The sequence below is a fragment of the Lasiosphaeria miniovina genome (genome assembly GCF_030549165.1).
Source record: "Lasiosphaeria miniovina strain SMH2392-1A chromosome Unknown B0T26scaffold_2, whole genome shotgun sequence".
NCBI lineage: Eukaryota > Fungi > Ascomycota > Sordariomycetes > Sordariales > Lasiosphaeriaceae > Lasiosphaeria > Lasiosphaeria miniovina.
Genome location: NW_026848221.1, coordinates 4,506,759 through 4,534,383, shown reverse-complemented (window position 1 = coordinate 4,534,383; position 27,625 = coordinate 4,506,759). Strand labels below are relative to the sequence as shown.

General features: G+C 54.5%; 6 protein-coding genes across 6 annotated transcripts; 3 read left to right on the top strand and 3 right to left on the bottom strand.

The window, feature by feature from the left end:
• Positions 1–583: 583 nt before the first annotated feature.
• B0T26DRAFT_696761 (uncharacterized protein) lies at positions 584–2,954 on the bottom strand. The gene is made up of 4 exons (XM_060441361.1): positions 2,242–2,954; positions 1,363–2,154; positions 1,242–1,283; positions 584–1,183 (listed from the first exon to the last, which is right to left on the bottom strand). Exons 1-4 carry the CDS (start codon positions 2,512–2,514, stop codon positions 884–886), a joined length of 1,407 nt encoding a protein of 468 aa, XP_060300938.1. The 5' UTR covers positions 2,515–2,954; the 3' UTR covers positions 584–883.
• Positions 2,955–3,242: 288 nt separating this feature from the next.
• On the bottom strand, positions 3,243–5,021 carry B0T26DRAFT_696757 (small GTPase superfamily). The gene is made up of 6 exons (XM_060441360.1): positions 4,622–5,021; positions 4,495–4,548; positions 4,300–4,395; positions 3,993–4,217; positions 3,834–3,936; positions 3,243–3,777 (listed from the first exon to the last, which is right to left on the bottom strand). The coding sequence occupies exons 1-6, from the start codon at positions 4,649–4,651 to the stop codon at positions 3,668–3,670; spliced, it is 618 nt and encodes a 205-aa protein (XP_060300937.1). The 5' UTR covers positions 4,652–5,021; the 3' UTR covers positions 3,243–3,667.
• A 593-nt stretch (positions 5,022–5,614) lies between these two features.
• On the top strand, positions 5,615–7,141 carry B0T26DRAFT_616517 (uncharacterized protein; the record flags this gene model as incomplete). The annotated part of the gene is made up of 2 exons (XM_060435994.1): positions 5,615–6,502; positions 6,734–7,141. Coding segments are annotated over 2 exons (1,296 nt in total), but the record flags the coding sequence as incomplete, so codon positions are not given.
• A 1,634-nt stretch (positions 7,142–8,775) lies between these two features.
• Positions 8,776–12,620, top strand: B0T26DRAFT_672672 (uncharacterized protein; the record flags this gene model as incomplete). Its single annotated transcript, XM_060439489.1, has 5 exons — positions 8,776–9,064; positions 9,094–10,409; positions 10,499–11,154; positions 11,454–11,682; positions 12,390–12,620. The coding sequence occupies 5 exons, from the start codon at positions 8,776–8,778 to the stop codon at positions 12,618–12,620; spliced, it is 2,721 nt and encodes a 906-aa protein (XP_060300935.1).
• Positions 12,621–15,102: 2,482 nt separating this feature from the next.
• B0T26DRAFT_636243 (uncharacterized protein) lies at positions 15,103–15,321 on the bottom strand (the record flags this gene model as incomplete). Its single annotated transcript, XM_060436806.1, has 1 exon — positions 15,103–15,321. The coding sequence occupies one exon, from the start codon at positions 15,319–15,321 to the stop codon at positions 15,103–15,105; it is 219 nt and encodes a 72-aa protein (XP_060300934.1).
• Positions 15,322–20,721: 5,400 nt separating this feature from the next.
• On the top strand, positions 20,722–21,687 carry B0T26DRAFT_748350 (14-3-3 domain-containing protein; the record flags this gene model as incomplete). The annotated part of the gene is made up of 1 exon (XM_060444953.1): positions 20,722–21,687. The coding sequence occupies one exon, from the start codon at positions 20,722–20,724 to the stop codon at positions 21,685–21,687; it is 966 nt and encodes a 321-aa protein (XP_060300933.1).
• Between the last annotated feature and the right edge of the window lie 5,938 nt (positions 21,688–27,625).

Sequence of the window (27,625 nt, the reverse complement as noted above, 5' to 3'; positions counted from 1 at the left end):
CGTCTTGTGCCCGTTGGGGCGTGATCAGGCGGTTCCACCACCACTTCAGGCTCATCATGTGGTTTTCTGCTCACACGGCAACAGTGCCCTTGGCCCTGATGTACAGTGCATACTATGTATGCTATGAGGCTCATTACGGCCATGAATGAAGGATTCCCGTGACGAGCCGCGCAGCCGATCAAGGAGCCACATGAACAGCGTTGTAAACATTTGACACCACGAGTTCGCATACTGAGAGATCATTCATACCAAGCAAGCATAGGTAAGTAAACGCAACTTTTCAGGGAATGACGACGAGGAGAATGTTGTTCTTCGCGGGGTTTAATTACTTCTTAGTGCTCTAAACGTCTATGAAGAATTCAACCTAAAGCAGGTAAACGGCGGCCGACAGTCTTTATACTACCAAGTTTTACTTAGTGTGTGCGTGGTGATAGACCTAGCTATGGAAGAAGTTAAATAAACTGCCAACAAACCCAGGCGTTCATACGGTGCATAACAAGCCACAAGACTCGTCATCTCTTAAACAGACACAAGATGGTAAATCTATGGTAATACACATAGCGAATTATATACCGATTCGTCTAACAACAACAACAACAACAACAACAACAACAACAACAACAACAACAACAACAACAACAAGGGAATCCGCAGCCTCAAGCCATCCATCCCACCTCTATCTTGTATAATATCCCGTATATTCGTATGCATTACCTGACCTACCTTAGTCTTTCCAATGATAACAACACTATTTATGAGTTTTGAACTGAAGACTCAAACATTTGACGCCCCAGATAATGCCGCCCGCCCGAGTTTTTATACAGCAAGATAAAACACACACAACAAAACAAAACAAGAAAGATGCCGCACACCTGAGCGGAAACTACCTCAGAGATCTATTTTCAGCGGCGCGGTCGCCCAGCTCTGTCGTTGTCCTCTGCTGCTCCTTGTCGTCGTCGTCTTCGTCTGCCTTGCTTTCGTGGTTGATGAAGAGGAAGGAGATGAAGACGACTCCGGCGCCGACCCAGTAAACCCAGCTCGAGTACTGGCCGTACTGGATCATCTCGCCGATCAGCGACAGCGGGATTGTCAGCGACAGGCCGACCGTGACCACCAGCGGCGTTGTGAGCAACATGGCATAGGCCCACGTCATGTCGCTGAAGAAGGACGCTATCGAGTTGACCTAGAACGGGCCGCGTGAGCAAGCAATTCACCACCACTGAAGTTGGGCCGTGTCTTACCAGGATGATCGTCCATACTTTGCCACTTGGTGGTAACTCGAACTGAACAAAGCAGCCATGTTAGTAAATGCTAATAGGGCAAGTAAATGCTAAAAGACTGCCTAATTGCACGGGGACTCACTGTCTCGATGCCCGTAAAGTGCAGGATGAAGAAGCCGGGCCACAGGAACAGCACGTTGAAGAGGCCGACGAGACCGAAAAACAGCGGCATGTCGACGCGGTCCTCGTTGCCGACGCGGCGCTTCATGACAGTCACGTAGACACCGTAGACGATGGCGCTGAAGAAGGCCATGGAGTCGCCGATGGCGATCTGGGCCGTCGACTTGTGCGGGAAGTTGCCGCGGTTCTCGTCGCTCGACCCCGACAGGTCGACCGACGATATGAGCACGACTCCGGCCAGCGACGCCAGCACGCCCACAAGCTTGCGCACCGTGAAGCCCTCGATGCGCGTCACGGCGCAGAAGATGAGCGTCCAGATGCTGCTCGTCGACGTCAGGATCGTCACGCTGCCCACGCTCGTGTACTCGAGGCACGCCGACGCGAAGTAGTTGGCGATGAACCACAGCATGCAGAACTCGAGGCTGATCCACGCCGTCTCGCGCAGGCTCAGCTTCTCGTCCTTGCCGCGCGCCCCGGGGAGGTCGAGTGTCTCGGCGCTCGCCTCGTCGTCCACCAGCAGCCGCTCCCCGGCGGCCTGCGCCTCCTCGTCCTCGCCCTCGCCGTCCTGCGGCTTGAGGGGCGAGGCGCCGTGCAGCCGCCCGCGCCATAGCAGCACGGCCTCGGCCCAGAGAGACCCCACCCCGTTCTTTATCACGTAGCGGATCAGCATGGGTATGAGCGAGACGGCAAATATGGACGTGTTGATGTAGACGAGGAAGAATGGCTTGCTATAAGTGTCGTCGGAGAATATGTACTGCGGCAGATCAGGTCAGTGACGTATTGCAGGGAACTTGGTAGCGTGGTGCGTGGGGGGCGCATGCTGGGACATCCCCTCACTTACACTGGCAAGGAAGTTTGATGCCGTCCATAGAAAGACGGTTATGAGGAGCAGTGTGATGCCCAGTGTGCGCCGTGCGACGCTGAGGAGGCCCAGCCGGGCCCTCATGCTCGAGCCAGTGGATGCCGACCTCGACGGGGGCCGCGATATCCCGCGCGACAGGAGCTGCACGCTCCCGACCGACAGCGACCGACGCCGGGCGCTGGGGGAGAAGGGGTGGGCATCGTCGACCGGGGACGCCAGCTCGGCCGGCATCAGGGGTTCTATTGGCGCCATAGCGCGGCCAAGAGAGCGTAATACCGCCGGCGGCGCTCAGGGCAGCAGAGTACCGCGGAGAGACAACGGCTTGACGGTTCGGTTTGTGAGGTTCGGACGTGCCGGTGAGCGCTCGCAACGGGTGGGACGGGACCCGACGGGCAGACTTAAAACGGAAGTGCTGGTGTTGGTAGCAGAGCCCTTGGCGGAGGCTAGGTGTGGCAGCTGTACGGAATAGATTCAAACATTCAAACGATCACGGTCACGGTCGACACTCAACAGAGTTGTTGCATTGCCGGCAGGCAGGACAGGGCGAGGGGTATCCGCATGTACCGGGTCGCGAATCGAATCGAGCCGTAAAGTTCTTATGGTGAAATGCTACCCGAGCGATCCAGACCCGAGATGGAATGGGCGGGATGGGCAGGATGGACGCCAATTCTCCGGGCAGCTGAGGTGCTTGCTGCGCCTGGTGCCCACGCGCGGGAGGGGCTTCTCAGCTCGTGGTGCCGGTTGGTTGGCGGTTTTCAGCGGGGTGTGTGCCCCTGAAGCACACCATTGCAGAGGCTGCCTCGCCTCTGCTCTAGCCTGTCGGCAGGCGGATCCCGGGCGGCATCCATCTTGTCACCCAACACTCGTAGCCAATCCAAACTGAAAGGCTTCCTAACCTAAGGGTTAGGGTTGGGGTTGTGATAGACGTCGTCTTGAATGGCCAACCTTTGAACAACTTGAAACCTTCTTTCTTCCTAGACTTCAACTATTTGTTTGGTACGTATTGCTTCTGTATATATATTCGATCAAGCATTTGAAGTATGGGACATACCGGCAATCATCAACAGACGGATGCTCACCTCAGCCCTATCAACACAGAGCCTTCCGTCTTCTTGTTTGGAGATGTCTGCGCAGGCCAAGAAACGCCACAACGAGCAAACAGTAATATATTGAGATTACGACATCCTGAAAGTGCTACTGGAGGACTGTTACGCTTGATGCAAATCTATAATTCTCCAGTCTTGTTTACATCGGAGCCTGCAAGATCGGAGGATAGCACCTTCTCTCCGATTCGCATAAAAAGAACACGCCAGACGCACGTAGCATGATATCATACAATTAAAAAGTCACCACACCCCGTCCCTGGAATAATACGAAAAGGTGCAAACTACGATGGCCCTCCGGCTCAGCATGCGCACCCGTCCCGGTCGTTCTCGATGTGGATGTTGATCGGGTCCTGGAAGTCGCCGCTGAACTCCTCCGACTCCTCCTGAAGCAGTGCGTTTCTCGCAATGACTACATCCCTCGTTAGCGGAAACAGCAAGATATCTGGTGAGGGGTCCTGCACCTACCTTCAAAGGCCTGCTCAACGTTGATGGCCTCCTTCGCGCTCGTCTCAAAGTAAGGGATGCCTCCTTTTGACTGGCAAAACGTCATGGCCCGCTTGGTTGAGATCTGCAGGGACAATGTCAGCGGCCATGGTTTGTCCTCGGAGCTCCGGCTTGGCCTACCACTCGCTTGCTCTCCTCCACATCAATCTTGTTCCCCAGCACCACGAACGGGAAGTTATCCGGGTCTCGGGGCGACGCCTGAATCAAGAACTCGTCTCTCCAGCTGTCTAATGCGTCAAAGCTCTTGGAGTTGTTGACGTCGAACACGAGCACGCAGCAGTCCGCTCCCCGGTAAAAGGCCACGCCCAGAGACTGGAACCGTTCTTGTCCTGCCGTATCCCAAAGCTGTTTGACCGCAAGGCGTCTGTTTAGCGCGCGCAAGGGTCTCGAGAGAGTGGATAGATTGAGTGCTGTGGGGGAGCCGCACCTGCATAGTCACCTGGCGGTCGTCCACCAGCACCTCCCGGGTGAGGAAATCAGCTCCGATAGTCGCCTTGTAGCTGGCGCTGAACTTCTTGTTGACCTGGATTCGAGCGCGAATGGTGAGTAATTGACGGGGACTAAGTGCTTCTGATTCCAAGCAGATTGGAGGGCAATAAAAAAATCCCAAGCTATCACGTACATATTGGTTCATCAAGCTCGTCTTCCCGACACCACTGTCGCCCAGGATGATAACCTAGAGGCCCAACTTGTCAGCGATACAGCCCCGTCGTTCGTAGCAGCACCGGCGCATCTAAAGGGCTACGGACCTTCAGGAGGACCTTCTTTCTAGACGCCATTTTGGGGCAGGCTGGCGTTGCCGAATGAGGCGTCGGGATGCGTGCGGGGGAGTGCGTTGGCCGGCAGCAGGAGCAGGAGCAGGACCAGAGCGCTTAGATGGAGGAAGCGCGCTTAATCAAGAAGCCGTTGGGGAATCAATCGAGCTGCGGTGAGTGTGGCGGGGATCGGAGCAAAAAGTAGACGGATAGGTCGCGCGAGTAAGTCGGGTGGTAGAAACAGGCTACGGCGGCGTCCTTTGATAAATGATTAGGATTGATGTTGGGGAACCCGCCTTGTTGGAGGAGTGACGGTCGACGGAGGTCGAACACCTGCCTGCGCTAGGCGCCTTTTAGTGTAGGTACCCTAGGCCCCGTGCAGGGCGGCTCGAGCTTTGCTGCGTTATCCGCCTGGGTGAGTGACGCGACCCTGGATAGGCACTAGGAAAGAAGCTAGCGTGCTGGACCAGTTACATCGTCGTAGACGGGCTAGCCTTTGACAAAACCGGGTAGTTTTAGGTCTAGTCTATTTCAAACCAGCCTCGGTACGGATACCTAATCCATGTCTCAATTAGTTACTGCATAGCATTAGTACTTACGAATGCTATCGAGACTCCAAGAGCTTCAGATACCCATGGGTCTCACGAGTTCTTTCAGATGAAAGCCCTGCCAAGCTGACTTGCCCGAGTCGGGTGCTATGAAGTATATTTTGCTGTACTGTACTGCGCAGAATTCACAGCCAAGCATTCAACCCGACGTTTGGTCGTCTCGTCGAAAGCCAAATGCGCCTCCCTCACTGGACACCCTGTGACCCAGAGCAGTTCGGGTCAGCCCAATCCGAGCCCAGATTATAGGTTCTCTGGGGCCAACTACGCGGATACCTACTATAGGTAATTTACCGCACACATCGCTTTGGCTGGGAAGGTAGTTTTGGAAGTTCAGAGAGAGGCCCCATGGGATAGGATGGCAATGGAAATGGCAATGGCAATGGCGGATGAACAGCAGTTTCTCCTGCAGAAGGTCCACAGCCTGAGCGACCTCGAACTGGCCGCGCTGCTGTCGCTCGTCGCCCGCGAGCACTGTCTGGTCAGCACCGTCCCGGAGTCGGTCGACGAGCTCGCCGAGGAGCTGCGCCTGATCGCGTCGCACACCTTCAACCTCTCGTCGGCCATTGTCAGCTGCCACGCCCACACCACCCTCGACGACTTTGCTACGGCCCTCCTGGTTCCCCCTCCGCCAGCCCGCGTCTTGCCCTCGTCGTCTCCATCACCGCGCTCCGTCTCGCCGTACCAGCAGCGCCGGAGCAGCAACAACAAACCCGAGAATGCCACCGCCTACAACCCCGCGCCTGGCTCGTCCGGTTCCTACTTCCCGGGGCTACGCCTGGGCGGCAACGGCGCCGGCCTCGGAGGTGGTGGCGGAAACGGGCCGACGACCTCTTCCCCGCCTGCGGTCGGAGGCACCACTTCGCAGCAGCAGCAACAGCAACAGCAGCCGCACATTGCCAACGTAATTCTCGCCAAGGACCTCGACCGGGCGCCGCGCGCCGTGCAGATCCAGGCGCTGGAGCTGCTGCGCACGCGGCGCATCTTCACGCGGACGAATGTGCAGACGGCGCCCAAGCAGTTCCTGTTCGTGGCGGTGCTGGGCGCGGCGAGCGGGGGCCAAGCGCGCGTGACGCCGCATCTCAATGACTTCTTCTACATTGCGCACTGGCACGACGCTGACGAGTTCGGGTTCGAGCATCTCGACCGAGAATGGGGCGCGGGACGAGCAAGAGCATCGGGTGGGGGCGACGGCCTCAACGAGGGCGACTACGACGATGACGACTACGACGGCAACGATGCAGCCTCGACGGACTCGAGCCGCAGCGTCGTGAAACGGGGTTCCCTCGCCACAGCAACCTCAACACACACCGCCACTAATAACAGCAGCAATCACAATAATAATAATAATACCGACAGCCACGGCAACCACCTCGCGGCGCTCGACGGCTGGCGCTCTCCCACGCCAACCCTAACCAACGCTCGCACCGCCAGCCAGCAGCTCAGCAGCAGCAGCAGCAGCAGCGCACCACAGCACCAGCAGCACCAGCAGCCGCCGCAGCCGCACGACGGCCCCGTGTTCAGCGATGGGGACATCGCGTTCCTGGGGCAGCTGGCACAGGCGGTGCACGTGTCTGTCGAGATGACGCGGTACCAGGCCAACATCGCTTCGTTCGTGCGGATGCACCGGGCGGTGGCAGCGGACAGCGGGGCGTCGCCGGCGGCGACCAAGCACTTTGGGCGCCTGGCGCGCAGCCTGGCGGCGCTACACGGGCTGGACCACGTCACACCGTCGCTAGTGGCGCTCGCCGCCCGCAAGGTCTACCTGCACCGCCTGCGCACCGTCACCACAGCCCCCGACCGCGAGCGCAGCATGCAGTGGGGCAGCCAGCTCGCCGCCGTCGCGGCCCTGCTCGACGGCGTCGGCCCCGAGGGCGTGCTGGACGACGTGCTTGACATGGTCGCCGTGCCGTGCTGAGAGTTGAGGTGTTGGTGTTTTACGTCTATATATTATTAGATCCCCCGGTGTTAGAGAATATGACAACAGAGAACAGGGCTCCAAAAGGTAGTAACGGTAATGATAATAAGCAGACTAAGACACGCAGCCGCAGAATAATCAAACGAGGGCTGATATTGTCTCTTGTCTGTTGACTCATGTGGAGAGAATCAGGAGACGCGCGAGGACAAGGCCATTCCAGTCCTGGTGGCGCTCAGAACCCAGGATCTACGGATCTAAAAATTCTATAAGCTCTATCTTTGCCACCTGCCCCAAGATATAATCCTATTCTGGGGTATAATCTCCGTCCTGGTCGCTGAGCTGCTTCTCAACTTCTTCCTCGGTTGCCTTGAATCGTTTCTCTGGCAACGGGCAGACCATCTTCTGCTTTACCATCTTCTGCTTTACCATCTTCTGCTTTACCATCTTCTGCTTTACCATCTTCTGCATGCTTCTACCTTCGAGAACCTCGTCTGACCCCCGCCTCCGCTTCAGTGTCTGATCAAAAGCCTCACTCTTCTGTACCAACTTATACAACTGAGTAAAGGAGATGGTAATTACCCCTTTGACCTTTTGGATCCCCAAGTAATCAAGCTTATTACCGAAATCCTTCAGCCAAATCCGGAGGTTCTTTTTGCCATTGACCAAATTCCCATCTATATCCTGAAAGGTACCCTTGAAGGTCTCTTTTGTTGTAAGGATCGTTTCTCCGTTCTTCTTGGTCTTATTTGGTCGCCATACTATAACTCTTGCCTCTTTTCCCCGATACCTAAGGTCGATCCCGATGATAGCCTTAGTCAACGACAAAGAGGCCTGCCAGCCGTTTCAACCGGCCGCAGGCCCTAAAGGGCTACTTACTGCGCTACACTCGCCAACATTTTCGTATCCCTCTCTCAAGAGCCTATATAGTCGCCGCCTAGAGGGATCCTCTCAGTATCATGGCGTCGGTCTTGAACATCTCACAAGCCGCCATTGCTACGACTAGAGAGCTTGTCGCATGTGCAAAGGACGCCAAGAAGTCCTCTCGAGATAAGAGGCTGCTAGCTGAGGAGGCATCACTACTGTCAAAACTCCTAGAACAACTGCGGCAACAGGCCCTAGGGAAGCAGGACAAGACTTGGCTTACCCAACATGCAGATCTTGTCCAACATTTCGAGGCGGCTTTCCTCGACCTTGCAAAGGCGCTCAGAATTGACTTGCAGACGGGAAGAATACCAGATGAGTCGCGCTTCAGGGCTCTGATCTCGTCGGCAGGGTAGCACTTTTCAAAGTCCGAGGTATATGACCTACTACAACGAGTCGAGCGTTTGCAACATCATGCGAACGCTCTCGTGTCTGATGCTCAACTGTCCATTCTCTCGCACATGGACCGGGAACAGAAGGAAGCCGTGGATCGAAAGACGATGGACGAGATTCTGAACTGGCTCTCCCCCCTTGACATGAACCGCACGCACCAAAGCATATCCGACAGAGCCTATCCTGGGTTTGGGGAATGGTTTCTAGCCACGCTACATTACCTCAGCTAGTTAACCAAAGGTGGAGATGTAGATTCTCTTTGGTGCCGAGGCATTCCAGGTGCTGGTAAAACCGTCCTTGCATCCATCGTCATGAACCACCTCCGTCAGTCAAGAGGCGAGAATCTAAGAACAACAATCGGAGTCGCAGTTGTCTACCTGAAATACAATGAGCCCAAACAGACGGTAGATACTCTGCTGGGGAGCATTGCCAAGCAGTTCATTCAAGACTCCAACGTGCTCGATCAGGCTGCCCGAGACCTGTACGAGCACCACCGCCAGCGAAACGCGGCACCTCCTCTCAAGTCCATCATGTTACTTCTTCAGAAGAAGTTAGAGACATATAAGGAGACCTTCTTGGTAATCGACGGACTAGACGAATGTGAGGAGACACGATGGGATCTCATCGAGCAAGTCGGCAAACTCCCTGGTATTCGCCTTATGGTTACCTCTCGTATCTCAGTTCTATTGAAGAAGAGCTCGAAAGCTTCGTCCGCATCGAGATAAAGGCCAACAAGATGGACATCGAGCTCTTCATCGACTACCAGATCCAAAGAAATCGAAATCTCCGGCGGATGGTCATGCGGAACTCAAAATTGACACAGGATATCAAATCAGCAGTAGTCAAGACCGCCGAGAGCATGTTTTTGCTAGCTCGCCTTCAGGTAGAGTCCCTCGCCAGTGCCGCATCTCTCACCAAACATGTCCGGCAGAAGCTCCAGGAGCTTCCCACCACCCTCGAAACTTCTTACGACAACGCGATGCAGCGCATCAGAAACCAGGAAGAGGATCACCGGAAACTTGCGTTCAAGACGTTGGCTTGGGTCACAGATGTCTTCCGCTCACTATCCTTGCGAGAACTGCAGCACGCCCTAGCCGTTGAACCTGGAGACTCCAAATTAGACGACGAGTTGCTAATGGATGCGCAGAGCATCACTGCTCTCTGTGCCGGCCTCGTAGTCATTGACAAGGCTACTGACAAAGCCATTCTTGTCCACTATAGCGCCAAAAGCTACTTCGAAAACACACGCCAGAAGTACTTCGCTCTGTATCATGCTGGTATCACTCTCAGCCTAGCGACATATCTGACTTTGGACGCGCTCCAAAGCGCCGCAATAAGCGAAATTGCTCAGCATTATCCACTCGCCACCTACGCCGCCCAGTGCTTGGGAGATCACGCTCGCCACTCGCCAGAGGAGTCACTAGCTCCAGCAATTCTGGAGGCTATCTGCCATCTTCTGACTGACGCTGACAAGCGTAAACCCTTGCTCACACTTCTGGATGGCTTGGACCTCATCCGTTCCGGATATTACTCGAATCCTTCGGCAGACATGGCTGAGAACACTGCAGGCAGCATGACATCGCCTCCAATTGACGGGGCAACAGCGGCCTCCACTGTGGACAGCAGTGCCGTTGGATCAGATGCTGTATGTTCCGATCTCGAGGGTATGAGCATTTCGTCCAGCACGATCTCTGGGGTCACGGATGATGCTGTGGCGGATCACGTCACCGAAGCCTGGCAGGCTAAGATGAGAGGCAGACGCATACCGGAGGTCACTGCACTCCACCTAGCCGCATCCATGGGTCTGGCCAAATTTGCCTCCATGCTGCTTAAAGAGACTCCAAACATTGACGCTGTCGACGAGACTGGGAAGACTGCTCTCACGGTTGCAATGGAACGTGGATTTGAGAAGGCTGTCGAGTTCCTAATCGACGGCGGCGCTTTGGTCAATCTCCTTGATGAACATGGCCGCATGACTCTTCTTTTCATGGCTGAAAAGACTGGAATAATGCTGGGAGCATCCTTGTCTCAAAGGTTCAGGCCCAGCTAAACGCTGGAGACACCGCGGCCGACCCACAACTTCGATTTATGGTAGCCGTATATCTTGGCAATATGGACGAAGTAGCCCTGCTCTCCCGGACAGGTTGTGTTGAAATGGATGGCAGTGTCGTTACCATAGGAAATCTAGCGCTTTTTCTGGCAGTTGAGCACCAAGATGGCGCAATGGTGGGCGCTCTCCTCGATGCAGGTGTCAACATCAATGTCAAGGACAGCAAGGGTCAGACAGCATTATTCAGGGCAACTCGTCGGCAAGATGCCGTGATGATGAAGCTCCTCATTTCTGACAAGATCGGAATCGACAGCCGAGATGATGAGGGCCGCACGGCTTGGAGCGCGAACGTCAGGTCACGCAACAAGGAAATTCTGGATATTCTGCTCGATGCTGGAGCAGACCCGTCGACCCGTGGCCTTCAAGGTGTCAGTCCACTATACGAAGCCGCGTCAAATGGGGAGACCGAGTTGGTACACTTCTTGCTCGAGAGCGGAACCGACCCATCCATTGGGCTGCCTCGTATGGTCATGAAGAATGTGTGCAGCTGCTTATCGACGCCGGCTCCGATGTCAATGTTAGGTCAGACCAAGGCGTCACCCCATTCGACCTTGCAATATAGGCGAACGAGACCGTCATCGTAAGAAAGCTGAAGAGCGCTGGGGCGACTGCGACTAAGCTCGCTCAGAGAGGACGCGAAACGGATTGGGTCCGCATTGAACCACCACTATCAACGCCAGTTATGCTTTCGCCTTCTTTCCCTCTAGAACATAAATTGTTCTTGTTATTTGACAATCCTCTATCGCGCACCCTCGTCAAGAGAACATAGTCTGGGCAGTTCCTCTATCCTAGATTGCAATAGGACTCTCCCGACCCTGCTGGCTACATTTATTAAGTCTCCCACGTCATGGAGACTAGTTCCACTATAATTAGCGTCAGTCGAGCTGTGCGTCGAGCCGAGATGGGTGAATACCCTCTGCAGCTCGACGATTTTAACTTCACCGACGTGCTGTACCATATCACCTGTCTACGCGTCGATTATCAAGAATTCGAACTCGAGCTTAGTGTCCAAACCACTCTCTACAATGCAATTGAGCAGTCCAAATCCCCAGCATTGTCGCAACGGTCATCATACCGCATACACAAAGACTGGACCGGCAACTGGAAAGTGCGCTTGAATTCTCCAACATCAAACGAGCTGCTGTTCCTAACAACGCCAGACTGGGCTACGCCAGGCGACAACCAAGATTGTCTTTGGATGACCGAGGCAGGCAGTTTGTTGGTCAGGTCTGGCCGGGATGACGGTACGCCAAACATGTGCATCGAACCGGCGTTGAAGATTGGAGTTTTAGACCCGCTCGTAACGTGTGGGATTGTCAAGTTATGGTCAGAGACCGCACTTCAGGGTTTTGTGGAAGCTAAAGGTGTTTCAGAGGTATAATGGAGATGATCTTCTTTCAGCAATGTACTAATTAATTAAGAACGATCGGCATGGACTCGGGACTCGGGGTACAGGACAAAGGGTTTATTTATACCCTTCCCTATTATTATCTAGCGCTGATTTCTTTTCTTAGCTGGCCTACCTTATATAAGTTGGTTACCGGCTCCCTCTAGTTAGAGGATATCGCTCTTTGGCTTCTCTTCTGGGTTACTGGTTAGGGTTTATTCTTTCTACTATATTTTGAGGCTCTTTGACCGGTATACGTAGTACGCCGTTCGTAACTAACCGACTATAATCCCTAGTACCGTATAAGGCTCGCGTTTCTATTATTTAGTAGTGATTGACTTATTTTTCACCGCTTTAGTAGAATATTAATATAATAGATTAGGTAATTTATCTTAGTATTACTTACTACTTAGCATCCTGTAATATAGACTACACTTGCTCCTTACGATACCTCGTACGGTTATATCGCCTTAACGCCGTCCTCCGATACCCAACTACCGCTCAACGGCAACTCGCTTAACGTTCCCGCCCTCGGACTCGGGCCGCTCCGGGACGAAGAGTCGGGAGAGTCGCTGAGCCTATTGATCTTGTACGTGGCTGTCTTCCCCAATGAGTACGAGCCCGGAAACTGCTACGACAACCAGTCCGACCCTAGCTAGAGGGTTTCCAACATATCACTAGATCTGGTGGCCGACGCTACTATTGCACACCGCGTTCTCGCTAACGCTTTCCTACTCGGCCAACTTCTCCTTCGAGAACGGTGTTCTGGGCATCGTACGGCGACGCTATTGCCATCACCCTCCTCAGTATCGCCTCTGGCATCGCTGCCGCTGTCACCAACCACGCCTCCTACACAAACCAAGTTTTCGGCCGTGCTGCGCATGGCCCACGGCGTCCAGCTGTCGCTGCCGCGGCTGTAGCTAAGGGATGTAGGCGGCGAGGATCCCACGCCCGACCACGTCAACTAGATTGAGGTATGGTTTCCGGACCGCAACTATGCATACGAGGCCTTGCACCAGGAGGAATAGAAGTTAGTTTTGGCAGTGAAGTAAGCCCTACTGGTAATTTAAAGGACACAGAGGGGTGGGTGGGTTTCAGGTAGTGAGGAATGGACGAAAACGGCGGCGCGATCGATGTGGCGAGGCGTGTGAGAGAGAACGACGGATGGAGACATAGCCGAAATGAAGGATCATAAAGTGCGGCCGCCGCGTTGCATGCCGGTGTAATTGCGAAGAATATGTGAAGAAGGGCAAAAAGGTCAAGAATACAAGAAAGAGACGCCGGGGGGAGGGGATTCTTATTTATATTTGGGCCGAAGGACATGGAGTCGTCGAGTCAATGGAAGGGCCGCGCTAAACCAAATGAGGAGAGGTGGGGGAATGGCTCCTTTCCTAGACCGTGCAGCACCGTGTTCGCAATTACCATATTATATTATATTATATCGTACTCACTTGCATGGCATGTGTCTGAGGCCGTATCCAACATTGCTTGCCTTGGGGTGTTTCGCGCTTGGTAGTAGTGGTCTTGTCGAGAAAAAGCAGATCGGACGGGACGAGGAGACGGGGATGTGAGCCGTGAGGAAGGTCTGCCGCTGGACGTGTGTTATTTTTTTTATTTTATTTTTTCTTTTTCTATTTTGTACAATATTTTCTTGACGACGAACAAAATTGCCGTTTTAGAAGAACAAACATATGCTCGCGTGCATTTGTTTTCTTTCTTTGTTGGTGGTCTGTGACGTTGGACTGACTTGCGATGTTGTGCAGGTGTGGTCAAAGGGGGTGGGCGGTGCGTCGTTGTGGGGCCGACGGCGCGCGAATGTTAAAGGGGGCGCGGCGCGCGCGCGTGTGTGCGCATGCACGACGGTCGCCAAAAAGAGGGAAGAAAAGAAAAGAAATAAAAAGCCGGCTTCATATTCACTGCTGCATATCGCACTATGAAAATGGGTGGTATTGACGTGTTGTTGTGTTTTGGGGGTTGGCGATGGTGGCGCGCGTGCCTGCTTGCGAAAGGGGGTTGAACATTTGCAAACGCCGTGATGTTTAATTTCGGGGGGGACGGGGGAACATTTCGGGCTTCATGTTTACTCAATACTACGCGGGGCAGGCAGACAGGTAGTCTAAAGCTCCCAAACTCCAGGGCGGCTTCTAGCACCTGGGCTCGCACCCAGAAGATGAGATAATGGGATGGGATAGGGTGGGAGGGAGTGAAGTTCCAAGAGGGGGATATAACTCCCGTTTCGCGGACACCCTTACAAGTTAGCCCCCCACCTGGGGTAAGGAATCGCGGGTGGTCAAGCGGTAGTAGTAGACGCTTCTGCTATGTCTTGCTATCTATGAAAAATCCCTGCCGGCCCCCATCCACGCCAGGGTTTTTCGTAGGCCTGCGGGGGGGGATGAGAATACTGGGGACGCCCGGATTCGATCCCCCCCCCGGGGCCGAGCTTTTTTTGCCTTTTTGTCCTTTTTTTGGTGTTGAGGGTTTGTTCATTTTTCCCTTCATCGGATAGTAGGTAAGGTAGGGTCTCGTTCTTGAATCTCCTTTGGAAGCGGTTGTCTACCTGTCTAGCAAGCGTTGGTGGTTATATCAGGTCGGTAGCATGGATGTGAGGCAGCGGTGAAGGTGTTGTGGTGGCGGTAAATGACAAAGACAATCTCGTGCAGAAATCGTTATTAGCATGACAATCTTCTACCATCCCAGTGCTTCTCTGGTACTGAAAGTGCATTGCTTCCTGCTCTATCTTGCCTCCTCGTATTATCGTGATCGTAACGAGAACCAGACCTGTTCACATCTACCCACCATGTCCTTCCAACCCGCCGCTATTGTAAAAAAAAAACGCTATCACTCTTCCAAAGCACAAACCCCTAACCCAAGCCTAGTACATGAGGATGTTATTACAAATCTTACTACACTCGGTAGCACATTCTCCGCAAGAACCCGAGCGAAGCGCAGCCTCTTTCGGTCCCCGAGGTGTCCATATCATTCCTTAACCCTTCAGTGTCCCTTTCTTGGCTCTGCTATCATCTCCCACTTTTCGTGGCATCAACCAGCCTGGTTGCGTGCCCCGAGCTTGGGCTCCGGGTTGATGGCTGGCTGGTGTTGGGATTCGGCTTCCTTTCCGGCTTCTCTTCAAGCCAAAGAACATCACCTTCTGACTGTCCTCCGCGCGGGCGCGTGAACATAGGCAGGCTGAGGTGGCGAGTACCATGCCTTGCACTCGTCGCAGGCTTCGTCCATGCGGATGGTCTGCCAAATATGGCGCTCGCCACACGCCGTCTGGATCATGCTGGCGGGCTTGCAGAAGCTGGCGAAGCTGTGCGTGACATGCTTGCACACGAAGGCGTGGGCGTAGTACCGGCACATCTTATCTTTGTTGTAGTGGATTGGAGTTGGTTGGTTGTTGGAGTGGTTTGGGTTGGGTTGTTGGATATGTGAGAGATGAGAAAATGGTTGTTTGGGTCTGATCTCTTGAGCAAACAAGGGATGGATGTGGTTCAGAGTGTGGTTTCTCTGTGTTGATATAAACCCACGAGGCTGTCTGCTTGAAATGAGAAGGCACTCGATCTTGGGCACTGATGAGACAAAGAAGGGGGTGATCACAATGATTCTGAGGATGCTGCTGGCTGGTGATGATCTTTCTTTCTTTATGATGTGATATGTGATGGGCTTGTAGCAGATATATATGAGACAGGTCGCCGCGAAGAAGGGGCGCTTTGACGAGGCCGAGTGACCGAGTAAGACAATAAGAATGCTCGGTTTGTAGGTGTCTAATTTGCCCCCAGAACTCCTGTGATTGAAGCACCGAGACTCGGGTTGGGATCGCCGGCCCCCTTTCCTCAGACCAAGGAATATCACGAAGTCGAGATACGACGGGAGCTGAAGCCGAGTGGCAACATTGGTAGGTAGCCAGCCTCACGCCTGCAGTCAATAAAGTCGGACAAAATGCACGATTGCTATAGCGATATGCGTTTTGCTCTGATGGCAAATCTCGGATGAGCCGCTTCTGCTTATGAAGCTGACCAGCAGCTGCTTTTGGGGGGCTCAGCTCTCAGCTCCATACAAAGGCACATACATACATCTGCGGGTAGGTATGTATGTATGTAGGTAGGAAAGGTAGGTCTGTAGGTGTGTGTGCAACACTCTGTGCGTGTGCATGTGTGGGTGTTCGTGTGTGCGCCGTGCCTGGTGCATTGGGTCCTCAAAAGTTGACCCTCCACTGTCCGACTGCGTCATTGGCAAATTAATCGGCCCAATAACGTGGGAAGGCTGACTTTCAGGACTCAGTTACCAAAAGCGGGTTGAAGCCTTCGGCGCAGCTGCCTTAGCGATCCGGCTACGAGCGCGGGTGACAAGAGCCTTGTGGCCAGTGGTGGTGCGGGACCGGCCAAGGCTCGCGATGCAGCAGCCTGGAGCAAGTCTAGTCTTGCATATGATGGGCTCTGCCGGTGCCGGCATCCTTTCCGTTCTTGGCCGGTACGGCGGCGGCGGCGGCGGCGGCCAATAGTAGGCACGGATAGGGCCGAACGAAAACACGGGCCGGCACTCCGTTGGCCATGACTAAGAGTCCTCCTCCCGATGCTGTGTTTGTGGAGAGCTGATACGGGCGAGTTTTGATCACTTGATATGAACCGGGTCCCAGATGGGACATAATATGGTTATAGGATGGCACCCTGATATGTGCTACTTGGACTGACCGCTTCCTTGGGGCGTGTCTTGAGAGAGAGAGTATAGGCTTGGCTGGCCATTGGTCTTTTCCCGAACTCCATGCCGCAAACCGAGAGAAACTTGGTCTCTCTCTCGAGATTGAGAAGAGGGCTCTTGTAGGGCTGCAGGCACGGGAAAACAACTGCCGTGTAACGCATCAGAAACCAGAAAATAACTGGGCGGAGAGCCGATCAGAACTCTAGTCTCAATTTCCGGGCCTGTGATTTGTCAGGCCGGGCTGATCAATGAACCTGTGCCTGCTGAAAACAAAGGGGAGAAACCGGGACGACACGGCCTTGGGGGCCGTCGACAGAGCTGTGAACTACGGGTTCGGAGCCTCTAAGATGACGAGGACGACGAGTCTCGGTGTCTGTTTCGGGTCTTCACCGCCAGTTCACAGTTCACCTCTGAGCTGTTTGTCTCCCCAGACCTAGACGGTTGGGCCGTGGTGCTCCTCGGTGGTGTCATGGGCGCCCATCCATTCATCAGGTCGTGCAAAGCCCATGATGGATGGGATGGGAGACAAGGCAAGGCAAGGCAAGGCAAAACAACGCACTCGAGATGGACATGGCCGCAGATTTGAGGGCCAAGTGTGGTCGCCTACGAATAACCGACGACTAAGTTTGGATGCCGGGCGCCAATGGTCGATGTGGAATCGGTGGATGGTGCTTGGCTTGGGCGGCCGTCGTGTGAGGCTGGAGCCAATTGGGGGCTGCGGCTGGCTTTTCTACACGTCAAAGTCGAGAATTGAGGTGGCTGGGGAGCTGTGAGCCAGGACGAACGCCCCCCTGCCTGGCTGTGGCCCTGCGGCCTGTGCCCTGTGGGAAACTGCCCTGCCCTAGGACTAGGAATTGGTAAAGACCTCCAGTGGGTGGGAGGTGTGGGACTGGGACTCGGCGAGTCCATGTGCAGTGGCGCTTCACTCCCGTTCCTGGTCCCAACCTCTGATCGGCTATCGAGGCGAAGGACACCACAAAGCCGGGGGGAACCCCCAAGACGGACCACCCCCGACCCAGGACCTGACTGACTGACGCCCCCGCGCATCGGGTGCATCCGTTAAAATAGAACCATGATGCGATGCAGGTGTACTATGTAGATGCAGTGACAGTGCGTGCGTGCGTGCGTGCGTGCGTGCGTGCGTGCGTATTGAGGAGCATGAGCGAGATCTTGTCGGCGTCTTGGCCTCGGCATTCGCCTTCGATGTCTCACCTCAGACCTTCTGCGTACCTCAATATGAGAAGTGGACAGGTAGTATTGGATGAGAATGCGGCTGTTTCGCGACACTTGAGGACTCGGGTCGGAAAGGGAGAGAGAGATAGAGAGAGATAAGCGGCCGTGCTGTCGTGTGCCTGCGCGCGCGCCTGTGCCGTCCAACGCTCCCGAGCCCCATCTCCTGTTCTGTCACGAAAGTTGCAAGTTGCAAGTTGCAAGCAGCAGCAGTACCTAAGGTAGGTAGGACAATGCTCAACTTGGCGGCTCTCGGACGGCGATTAAGGTATCCGTAACAGGGAAGGACTCAAGGACTAGCCGAGACTAGACCTGTTCAATTGTTCCGTAGGTTAATTGTCAATGGCCAGAGTCTTGTCTTTTAGGTCCTTGAGAAGGCGACGGCTCCGGGGGGAATCTGTCTCAGACACGGCTTTGATCCTTCCCGCTTGATGAATGTCGTAATCCAAAATGATGGTCCGAAGTCCTGGTCCGTGATGGTCGAAATAATTGCAGCCATTGGAGTTTCGCAGTTTCCAACAAAGCACATCGTTTCACGTTTTGGATGGAATTGAATCATTCAAATTTCATCAAGGTTTGCAGATCTAATAAGAGTATAGACTTGGAGGAAAGTACAAAGTATGAACGGGGTCGGACAGGTTTGTTAGGAAAGAGCGTCAGTGTCTCTGGGCAAGAACTTGAAGTCCCAAAACATCCACCTTGGGAATGTCATTACCCAGCCGCTGGCGCTTGCCGCAAAGGCCCGCTTGTTGGCTCATCAGACGTCCCTTCCCGTCTTTTGTTCAGACGGTGACGGAAGGATGGAACCTGGAACCAGGAACCCATGGACCACTGTCAGCCCGGCCCAAGCTCAGCCCAGCTACCTTAGCACACCTCAGGCGAACGCCAAGGCCCTCCCTGGCTTTTCTCGCAACAACACATCGAACGGCCCCTCGCATCCATTCATTTTAGTCTTTCCTCAATTGATACGACACACGCCATTGGCTCTATTAGCCAGTTCCGCTCATTTTCCCACCAGGGCTCGTCGAGGAAGCCGGCCTCAATCAACTGGCCGTTAGACAGACTCTAGAGACAGAATCTGTTTGGGGCTGGGCTTCGATTGGCGCGTGCTGCGCTGCGCTGGCGCTCGGGGGGGACGCGAGGGGACGACTTTGCGACCATCGACCACCGACCGTCAATCCCGACTCCTGCGAAGGACACATCATACATCAAGCGAACGCATACGCTGCGTCTCTTGGGTCATACACCGAGACCCCAGTGACGGACTTGTCCACTCGCGCGCATCTGCCCTCCAATCGCCGTCGCTGGCCGTTTTGGAGTCTGAGGGTGCCGGGGCATGCCATGCAGTGGTTGATTGAAGGGCGGACAACTCACTTTGCAGCGACCATCTGCACCTCCAACGGTTTCCATTCGCTTTTCGCCTACAGCCTTGACCCGCCTCTCCAGACTCTCGCAGTCTGTCTCGCTCGCAGTCGCCCAGTCTGTCCTTACCCGTATGACATATTCGCCTTGCCGCTCTCTCTATCTCTCTCTTTCTTGGACATTGAATTCTTGTCCTCGTTTGTTTTGTTTTGGGCCTATCTTGTTTTTTTTGCTAGCCTTAAGCCAACGTGTCAGCCAGGCCGTCTTGTGTGGCCGTCGTTTCGATTCAGGGTGTCGGTCGGCAAGTCACCGTCGCGCTCAGAAGCTGTCAAAAGGGCCCACCCCTCACGACACTAAACACTCGTTCATGCATGAGAGACCCTCGGTTTTGCTTTGCCTTGCTGCACGACTCCTTTAAACCACATAACCAAGGCCCCGGCCCGCGCGTCAGCCCTCGCCTCTGCAGGTTAGCCTGCCACGCACAGGACTGGGTGCTCTGGTCTAGTGTGGCTTCTGTCAATATTCGTGTTTACTTTGCCATTGTCGTCTTCTCAATCCCGAAGTTTGCCTCAAAGTCTCAATCTCAAGTCCAGCCATGAGCCACGGCCCCAATTGAACTGCCATTGGCCTCCTCCTGCCACTCCAGTCCGCCTTCCTCCGCCCGACGTTGTCGGACCTCTGAGGCTCCACCTCGATCCCACCTTGGCACGCTTGCTTGACTGCCTGCCTGCCCGTCTGTTGTTGCTTGAGGATAACGCCTGAGGAAGAGCCAAGTCTACCGCCGGCTCACCGCCCTGTCCCCCCTCAAGGAAGGAAGTGCGGGGCCCTTGCCCGAGATACTCTGACCTTTGGGTTCCCGGCATATCCAGCAGCCCATTGTTTACCCTCCAACCCACCTCGGGTCATCCAGGCCTCATTTCTGTGTGTGCTCGATAGACAGGTCCGAGTCGTCGCCATGCTCAGCTCGAAAACCAGCAAGTCCTCCGCCACCAAACTTGAGCCTCAACTTCCCCTCGGGGTTCATTACTGGTAACGACTACCCCTCCGCTCCTCTGATTTGCCGCTCCGTCTGTACAAATTGCCTCTTGCGGCCTGGTTTGCTTCATATTGGTCAGTTATCCTCCAATCAACCAGAGGCCGCCTCGTCGCCCAAATTCTGACCCAAGCTCTGCCCCAGGCTTGTGTAATTAATTAAAGAAAACCCAACGCTCTCCACCAACTACGCCATCATTACGGAGATTAACAGAGGCTGAGCCCGCCAGGCGACGCACTCATTTACTTATCATCTATGGGACGGACGAGCCATCTCAGCAGTCACCAGTTTCGAGGCTTGTCTGGAACGGGAGCACAGGTACGGCCCTCGCGAGGCTACTGCCCCGTGTCTGATATCACCGCGGCAGTCAAGCCTTTACCCCTCTCTCCAAGGACTGTGACGCGCAACGCTGCTCCAACACGGGCAGCCTCACCCCGATGGCCTCTTCAGAAGTCGATCAGAAGTTTCTCGGCAAGCTTGCCAAGGCGGTAGAAAACGACAATCCGCTACTTGCTAAGGTTTTGTTTAGGATATTGGGCCTGTCCATCAACCTTTCTGGCCAGCTCGTCAGCGCACGGAAGCAAAGTCGGGTCGACACCGCCCGGACAGCAGACTTGCTGGAGCTACACTTCCACATCATCTGGCTGTCCCGTGAAGGTCTGGTGCTACTCGAGCAATATGTTTTGCCAATGGTGGGCAAATACGTCGAGCTCAAGGTCCTAGCATATAAGCTCCGCGCTTCTTTCTACCATATTTTTGTCTTGTTCCACAACACGCCTTCAGTCTCGTCCATGAGCCTCGGCACTCCAGAAGGCCAGACATCGGCGGCCCCTGGCCTGGCACCGATCCGCCTGGATAAGGGAAAAGGAGTGGCAAGAGACGACGAGTACGACATGGGGCAGCTATCTCTAATCACTCCACGCACCTTCGAAGGAGGTCCAGTAGGCCCTCCCCCGGGATTTGGCCCCGAGTCCCCGGCCGCCTTTCTCATGAGACCGGGCGACTACCTTCCCCAAGCCTACCAATACTTCCAGGAAGCTGTACAGTACGCCGAGACCCTACTGTGGGGATCACACTCTCTCCGTCTCTCCGTCAAAACCGAGTATGCGGCGTTTCTCTACGAGTGTGTGCATGACACCGAAGGCAGTCGGAAGGTTGCCAAGGAAACCATTACCCAGGCATACGAAGCCACGGAGGGCATCGAAGACGACATGTTCGACGACACTAGCGAGCTCGTGAATGTCCTGGGTAGGATGGTGAAGCGGGGACTCGGCACAAACAATAGTCGGTCCCCAAGGTCCAGTCCCGGCAATGGCAACGGCAATGGAAACGGCAACAGCAAGGCACAGTTGGAGACGACTAGCGCTGAAGCCGAAGGCCGTGTCCCGCCTGGAATGATTTGAGCGCCGACACCCAATGTCGGCCTCTCTTACAATCGCCCAAATGAGATATCCCTCGTCGTAGAGATTTGCGCCTCGATGTGGCGCATATACCGCACTTCCATTTTTCGACACACGACATGTACCACCGGCCAATATCCCGACCATGCTCGATGGATGTTTTTCGTCAGTGACATTTGGATCGCTGGAGTGCTTATTTGTTCCGTACCCATTTGTTTTTCCATGTTGGGGTTAGTAATTTCTGCATTTTGTCGGAGCTTGCATTGACTCTGGACCGGAGTTGCACCGTTTGTTTTTGTCTTTATAAAATTGTAGTAACTAATCTGGATTTCCTTGGTGGCTTAAAATGGGGAATATCTCTCTTTTGTCTCTGGCCTATTTCCTTTCTCTTGATGATACCCGAGGCGTCGAGGTGGCGACGGTGTCTTGCGAAGGGGTTTGGCCTTTCCTTGCTTGACTGGGTTGACCTCTATTGTCTTTTACCGTGTTCATATATACCGGATTCAGAGTACCTACTTGACCTACAGACTTGTATTATGGGACGGCATCTGGGCCGAGGGGCGGCAGCATTTCCCGAGAATGGAGGGGGGCTATGTACCGCCGCTGGTTGTATTTCTATGTTTCGCTCTAGATGATTTCAATGCTTGGAGGGGAGGTCAGATTTGGTTTTTGGGCGAGGGTTTATATAGCATGTTACATAATTAATACTCATCAGTGGAAGTAACATCTGCGCCTTGAAAGGAAATCGAACACGTGATTGAGTAAATGGGGTTGAATGGAGGGAGCAAGGTCCTGAGTAAAATGTGGTCTAGATTTTGGCGCGTTAAGTGATTGCCGTGTAGGTAAAGGAGTAAACAATGCCTGGCCAAACTTGTCCTGATGAGCAGATTCTCAGCATATGTCGTTAACTGGCGTGATGTCCGACTTTTATGCACCAGATGTCGAGACGGATTGTCTGGGTATCGATTGTGGTTCAATACGGCTTGCGTGGGTTGCATGTGTTTGATTGATCACAAGACTTGGAGATGGGGGTATGTGATGCGCTAGGTATCTAGGTAGCAGGCATCTGTCTCGTCTACCGGCGTAGCGGTAGTCTGATGTGCTGGCTGGGCTGTGGCTGAGGAGAGGAGGCAAACAAACACAAACAGAGCGTCCTGTTCAGGGATAAGCGGCAGCCTCGCCAAGGAGGCATTGGAGATTTAAAACCGGTGCTCTCATGAATATGTTCTGTTCAAAATAAATTGGCGAAAATTAACATAAAGGTAATACTATGTAAATTTCTGGTATCCGTCCGTCTAGGTCTAGGTCTAGGTTCACTCGTCAAAGGAGGTCTAAGCTATGCCGGCTCCTTCATGCTAGATGCTGTGCGTCACGGTCGTAGACCCCCACCCGTCTTTCTGCATCTGTCGCGGCACTGAATTGCTCGTAGATAGATAACGATCTAGGCGACTGACCCCGAAATTATCCCTGCCGGGGCTGCAAGGCATGTACTTCGCTGTACAGATTTCCCACCTCCTCGGGCTCCTCCGTCAGCAGCGCCTCGACCGCTGGCGGCTGCGCGTTGGGCGCGTTGGTGAGCGAGTTGAACCAGTGCGCGTGCAGTTTCCACGATCCCCCGTGCAACCAGAAAAGGGGCGGTTTTGGATAGCAGTAGCGCTCGTTGTACAGCAAGACGCGGTGCTTGTTCACCAAGCTCCAGGGGGTGTTTGTTGTTGCTGTTGTTGTTGTTGTTGTTGTTGTTGTTGTTGTTGTTGTTGTTGTTGTTGTTGTTGTTGTTGTTGTTGTTGTTGTTGTTGTTGTTCTTGTTGATGTCGTCCAGCTGAAGCCAGGGACGGTAGAGCTGTTTAAGGCCGGCGATCTCGTGGGCAGCTGGCATGGCGATGGTATTTTCGTTGATTAGAGACGAAGTTAATTTGTGTCGAGACTTTTCGGAAGGTTTGGTTTCGGCAAAAGGCTAGACGCGTGGATGACCGTCGTGTACGTGTGTGGATGTGTGGACGGTACAGCAAGCTAGGACAGGGGGGGGGAGGGGGATTTATACCTCGTGAGAGAGGCTCGGAAAGGAGGCGTGGTCTGATTACTGTTTTGTATGAGCCAGACAAACACTCGTCACGGCGATGAGATGAGGCGGTGGGAAGTAAGGCCAGCTGGTAAGTGGCAATGTATTTCATCACAGGGTTGCGATAGAGCGCGTTCAGTCGCCCCTTGATGTAGTAAGTAGTACTGTAAGCAAGAGTTGAGTGAAGTGAACGCGTGAGTGAAAAATAGGGAGGCTACTGATTAAATCCAGAGTTTATTTCATTGTTCATCATCTCCTTCGAGGGGAGTGACTTGCCTAGTATCAGATTAACACCTACCCCTCATACCTATGTCTACTAGCGCCCCGAGACGTGTGCTTCGGTGTGCAGATCACCGACCTCCTCGGGCTCGTCGGTCAGCGCCTCCGGAAGGAGGATCGGATACCTGCTGGTGACGGAGTTGAACCAGTGCGCGTGCGTTCGCCACGATCCCCTCAGCAGCAGGAACACGGGCGGATGCTGCCCAACGCGGTTGTTTCGGTGGTAGAGCACGACAGCGTATTTGTTCACGATCTTGAGTCGTTCTTGGCATATAAAGGGCGGAGACGGGGCCGGTGGTGGTGGTGGTGGTGGCGACCTGGAGGAGGGGGTTGGCTGCTGAGCTGTTGTTGCTGCTGCTGTTGCTGCTGCTGTTGCTGTTGGCAGAGGAGGGCGAATCAACGCCTGGTGCCTCTGGAGTCCCTCTAGGTCACGAAGTTCGAACCAATGCCCGCACCCGCACAGAGCTGCCACGGGCAGGGGATCGTGGAGGTCCGCCGGCGGCTGTTGTTCGGGATCGCAGCACCTTACTAGATCGGTCGTCTCGTGAGCGGCCGGCATGGAGATGGTAATTTTTCTCAGGCAGAGGATAAAGAGATGACCAGACGCCAAAGAAAAACTATGGATTTCCTGTTTCGGCAAGGACTAGATGTGTAGTTAATCGGTGTCTGTGGGAGAGAGGACTCGTGGGAGAGTGGAAGGACGACACAGCATCCGGGACTCGGGGAGTATTTATACCTTGAAGATCGGGAATGAGGTGTGGCCTGAATGCCGTATCATATGAGCAACAAACCCTCGTCATGGCAAGGGGCTGGACGGTTATGAATTGGTAAATAGGTTGGAGCTGGTCAGGGCGAAGGGGAGTAATAGATTTCATCTTACGTTGCGAGGCGGATTCAATTGAAGAACTGAGTGACGTGTGAGCGAAATTCAGACACGGAGACCTGAAACAACTTCAACTATTCAACCTGGCCATGCTTCAAAAGCTCAGATTGTGGTGTGGCTCTTTTACTACAAAGCAGGACAGTGATACGGATTTGTTTTATCTCGTCTACTCTCAAGGAGCGACTTCCACCGTTGGATCTATCACCACACACACACACTGAAATGAACATAATCAAGATGGTACGGGCTTACCCCTATTATGATTCACCACATGTGATTCTAAAACTACGCGCACAAGAATGTCAGCTGGGGAAAAACAAAAGTAATATAAACGATACCAAGTCATTGAGTGTGATAATGGTTACGGGTTTTACCCCTATTATGATTCACCAGACACAATTCAAGCAGTACACCCACAAGAAAGGACGTCGGCTAGGGAAAGAGAAAAGCAACGCAAATGGCTATCAATTCATTAAGTACGATCATAACTCTCTACGCCATCCGTTCTGCTCACGCAGCTGCGCAGGCCCATTTCTCCGCCGTCTCTCCCGGCCTTTAAAACGCTCCGCGACAGGCGCCTCGGTATTCAGACTAGCAACCTGCTCCGGCTCGGCGGTCAAATAGTCACAAAAGACGCGCGCCATCCCCCTCTCGACCTGTTCCCGGCCGTCCAGCGCAGGGGGCACGTAGCTGGGGTGTCCCGGTGGGTAACGGGTGCCGCCGGGATAGAAGCCTTCTTCCGCGGCGCCGAAGTAGCCGTACTTGCCTTGGCCCGGATACATTGCGTCGAGCCTGTAGAGGCTGGGGTCTGCCGGCGGCTGGGGCTGCTGCTCCTGCGGCTGCGGCCGCATCTTAACGTTGTAGTGGATGGCGTGGTCGCGCCACTGGCCGTTGTACAGGCCGGCGCAGTTGCGCTCGCTGGTGCTGTCCGCGAGCCGGGACCCGCCCCGGCGCACGACGACGCCGTACCGGTTCACGACGTCAAAGGGTATCCGCGCGGGTCTATCGTTGTTTCCGTCAGGGTCCGAGTCTTCGTCATTGGGGTGCAGGCCGCACCGCGCGCACGAGTCCTCCATCTGCTCCCACTCGCCGCACGCGCACACCCACGCGACCTCGCGCGGGTTGTGGAGGTAGAGCGGTGTCTCCTCGGGGTCGTACCGCTTTACTAGGCCGTTGAGTTGCCAAGGGGCTACCACGGTTGCGGTTGAGACGGGGAGAAGAGAGAGTTAAGCTGCATTCTTGTGATAGGACGTATCTAATGCGTGCGAGTCTGCTCTCGCTCTCTCTTACTATGCGTATTTACATGTGAGTAGCGAACCTAGAGTAAACAGTCTTACAACCAGCAAAAAGTTAAGTATTAATAGTAGCACTGCAGAGCCACATCGCCGCGTAGTGTGAAAGACAATGCATTGTCGTGCGTTTTCGCGCTTGTTCGCGAACAATCTGTCAGGGCGAAAAGGGGCTTTGTTCCGTGGCCGTGTGGCCGGCAAAAATTAGGCACCTGTGTTCATCTTTCCCCTGCCGGATGGGCAGCCCCTGAAAACTGTACTCTTTTCGCAAGGGCCTCTACTAAAATGTCTAGAAACACAAAGAGAACAACTTGGAACCAGGCACCTCGACGCCTCGCGAAAGTAGGAAACAATAACACCACACACCATCCAAACTCAACTCAGCTCAATCTCAAGCCGACACCGACGGCGCCCCCGGCTCAGCACCTCCTCCTGACCCGTCCTGGAGGAGCCACGCATTGCCCCTCATGAACCACCTCGACGGGACCCCCCACGTGTCGGGGCTGAAAACATGATTCTCATACCAGGTGTAGTAAGCATCATACAGCGGCTCGTCCTCGGGGTACGCGTCGACCCTCCCAGGGCCCAGGCCCCTAGCGTACGCCGGCCAGCGGAACCTCGAGCGACACTTCTCGGGCGGCGGGGCGGCCGCACCGCCCGGCCAGAACCCCGCCGCGCCGTTATACCCCCCGCTCCCCTGACCGGGGTACATGGCATTGTGCACGGCCGTGGCCAAGCTATCCGGATACGGTCCCGCCGGCGGCGGCAGCACTCTTGGGTCGGGGCCGTAGTATCCGCGCTTCTGGCTGGCGGCGACGCGGACCTCGACGAAGTGGTTGGCGTGCTGGCGCTAGCGGCCGCGGGATAGGCCGAGGCCGCGGCCGGGCGCGCCGACGTTTGTCCAGGTGGCGGCGCCACGGCCGACGACGACGCAGAACTCGTTGACCACGTCTTAGCCCTCGTCGGCGTGCGCGCGCACGCTGCGCAGCGCCGAGGGAACTCGGCGCACGTGAGGTGGCACCGCGGTGCAGAGATCAGGTGCCACTCGCCGCACGCGCACACCCATGCTACCGGCTCGGCTTTGTCCCAATCTACCGGCTCGATGCTAGGGTTGTGCGGGTACGTCGTGCCGAGGAGGTCCCAAAGCGCGGGCATGCTGGTTTCTGTCTGTGTTGGGGGTGTTGGCTTGATAAGGGGGGGGGGGTTTCTTACATATAAGGGGCGAGATACTAGGTTCAAGCAGAGTGCGTTCACGTTCAAATACTGCTGATATGCTGGGCCGTATTGGTTGACTGAGAGGAGGAGAAATGGAAAACTGAAAAGCGACCTGGGTATTAATACTCTTTCCCATGAAGCCGTTCAAAGAAAGAGTCACGCATGGTTGATGATTCGCGTCATGGCTGTGATCAGAGTAAAGAGCCGACAGCAACA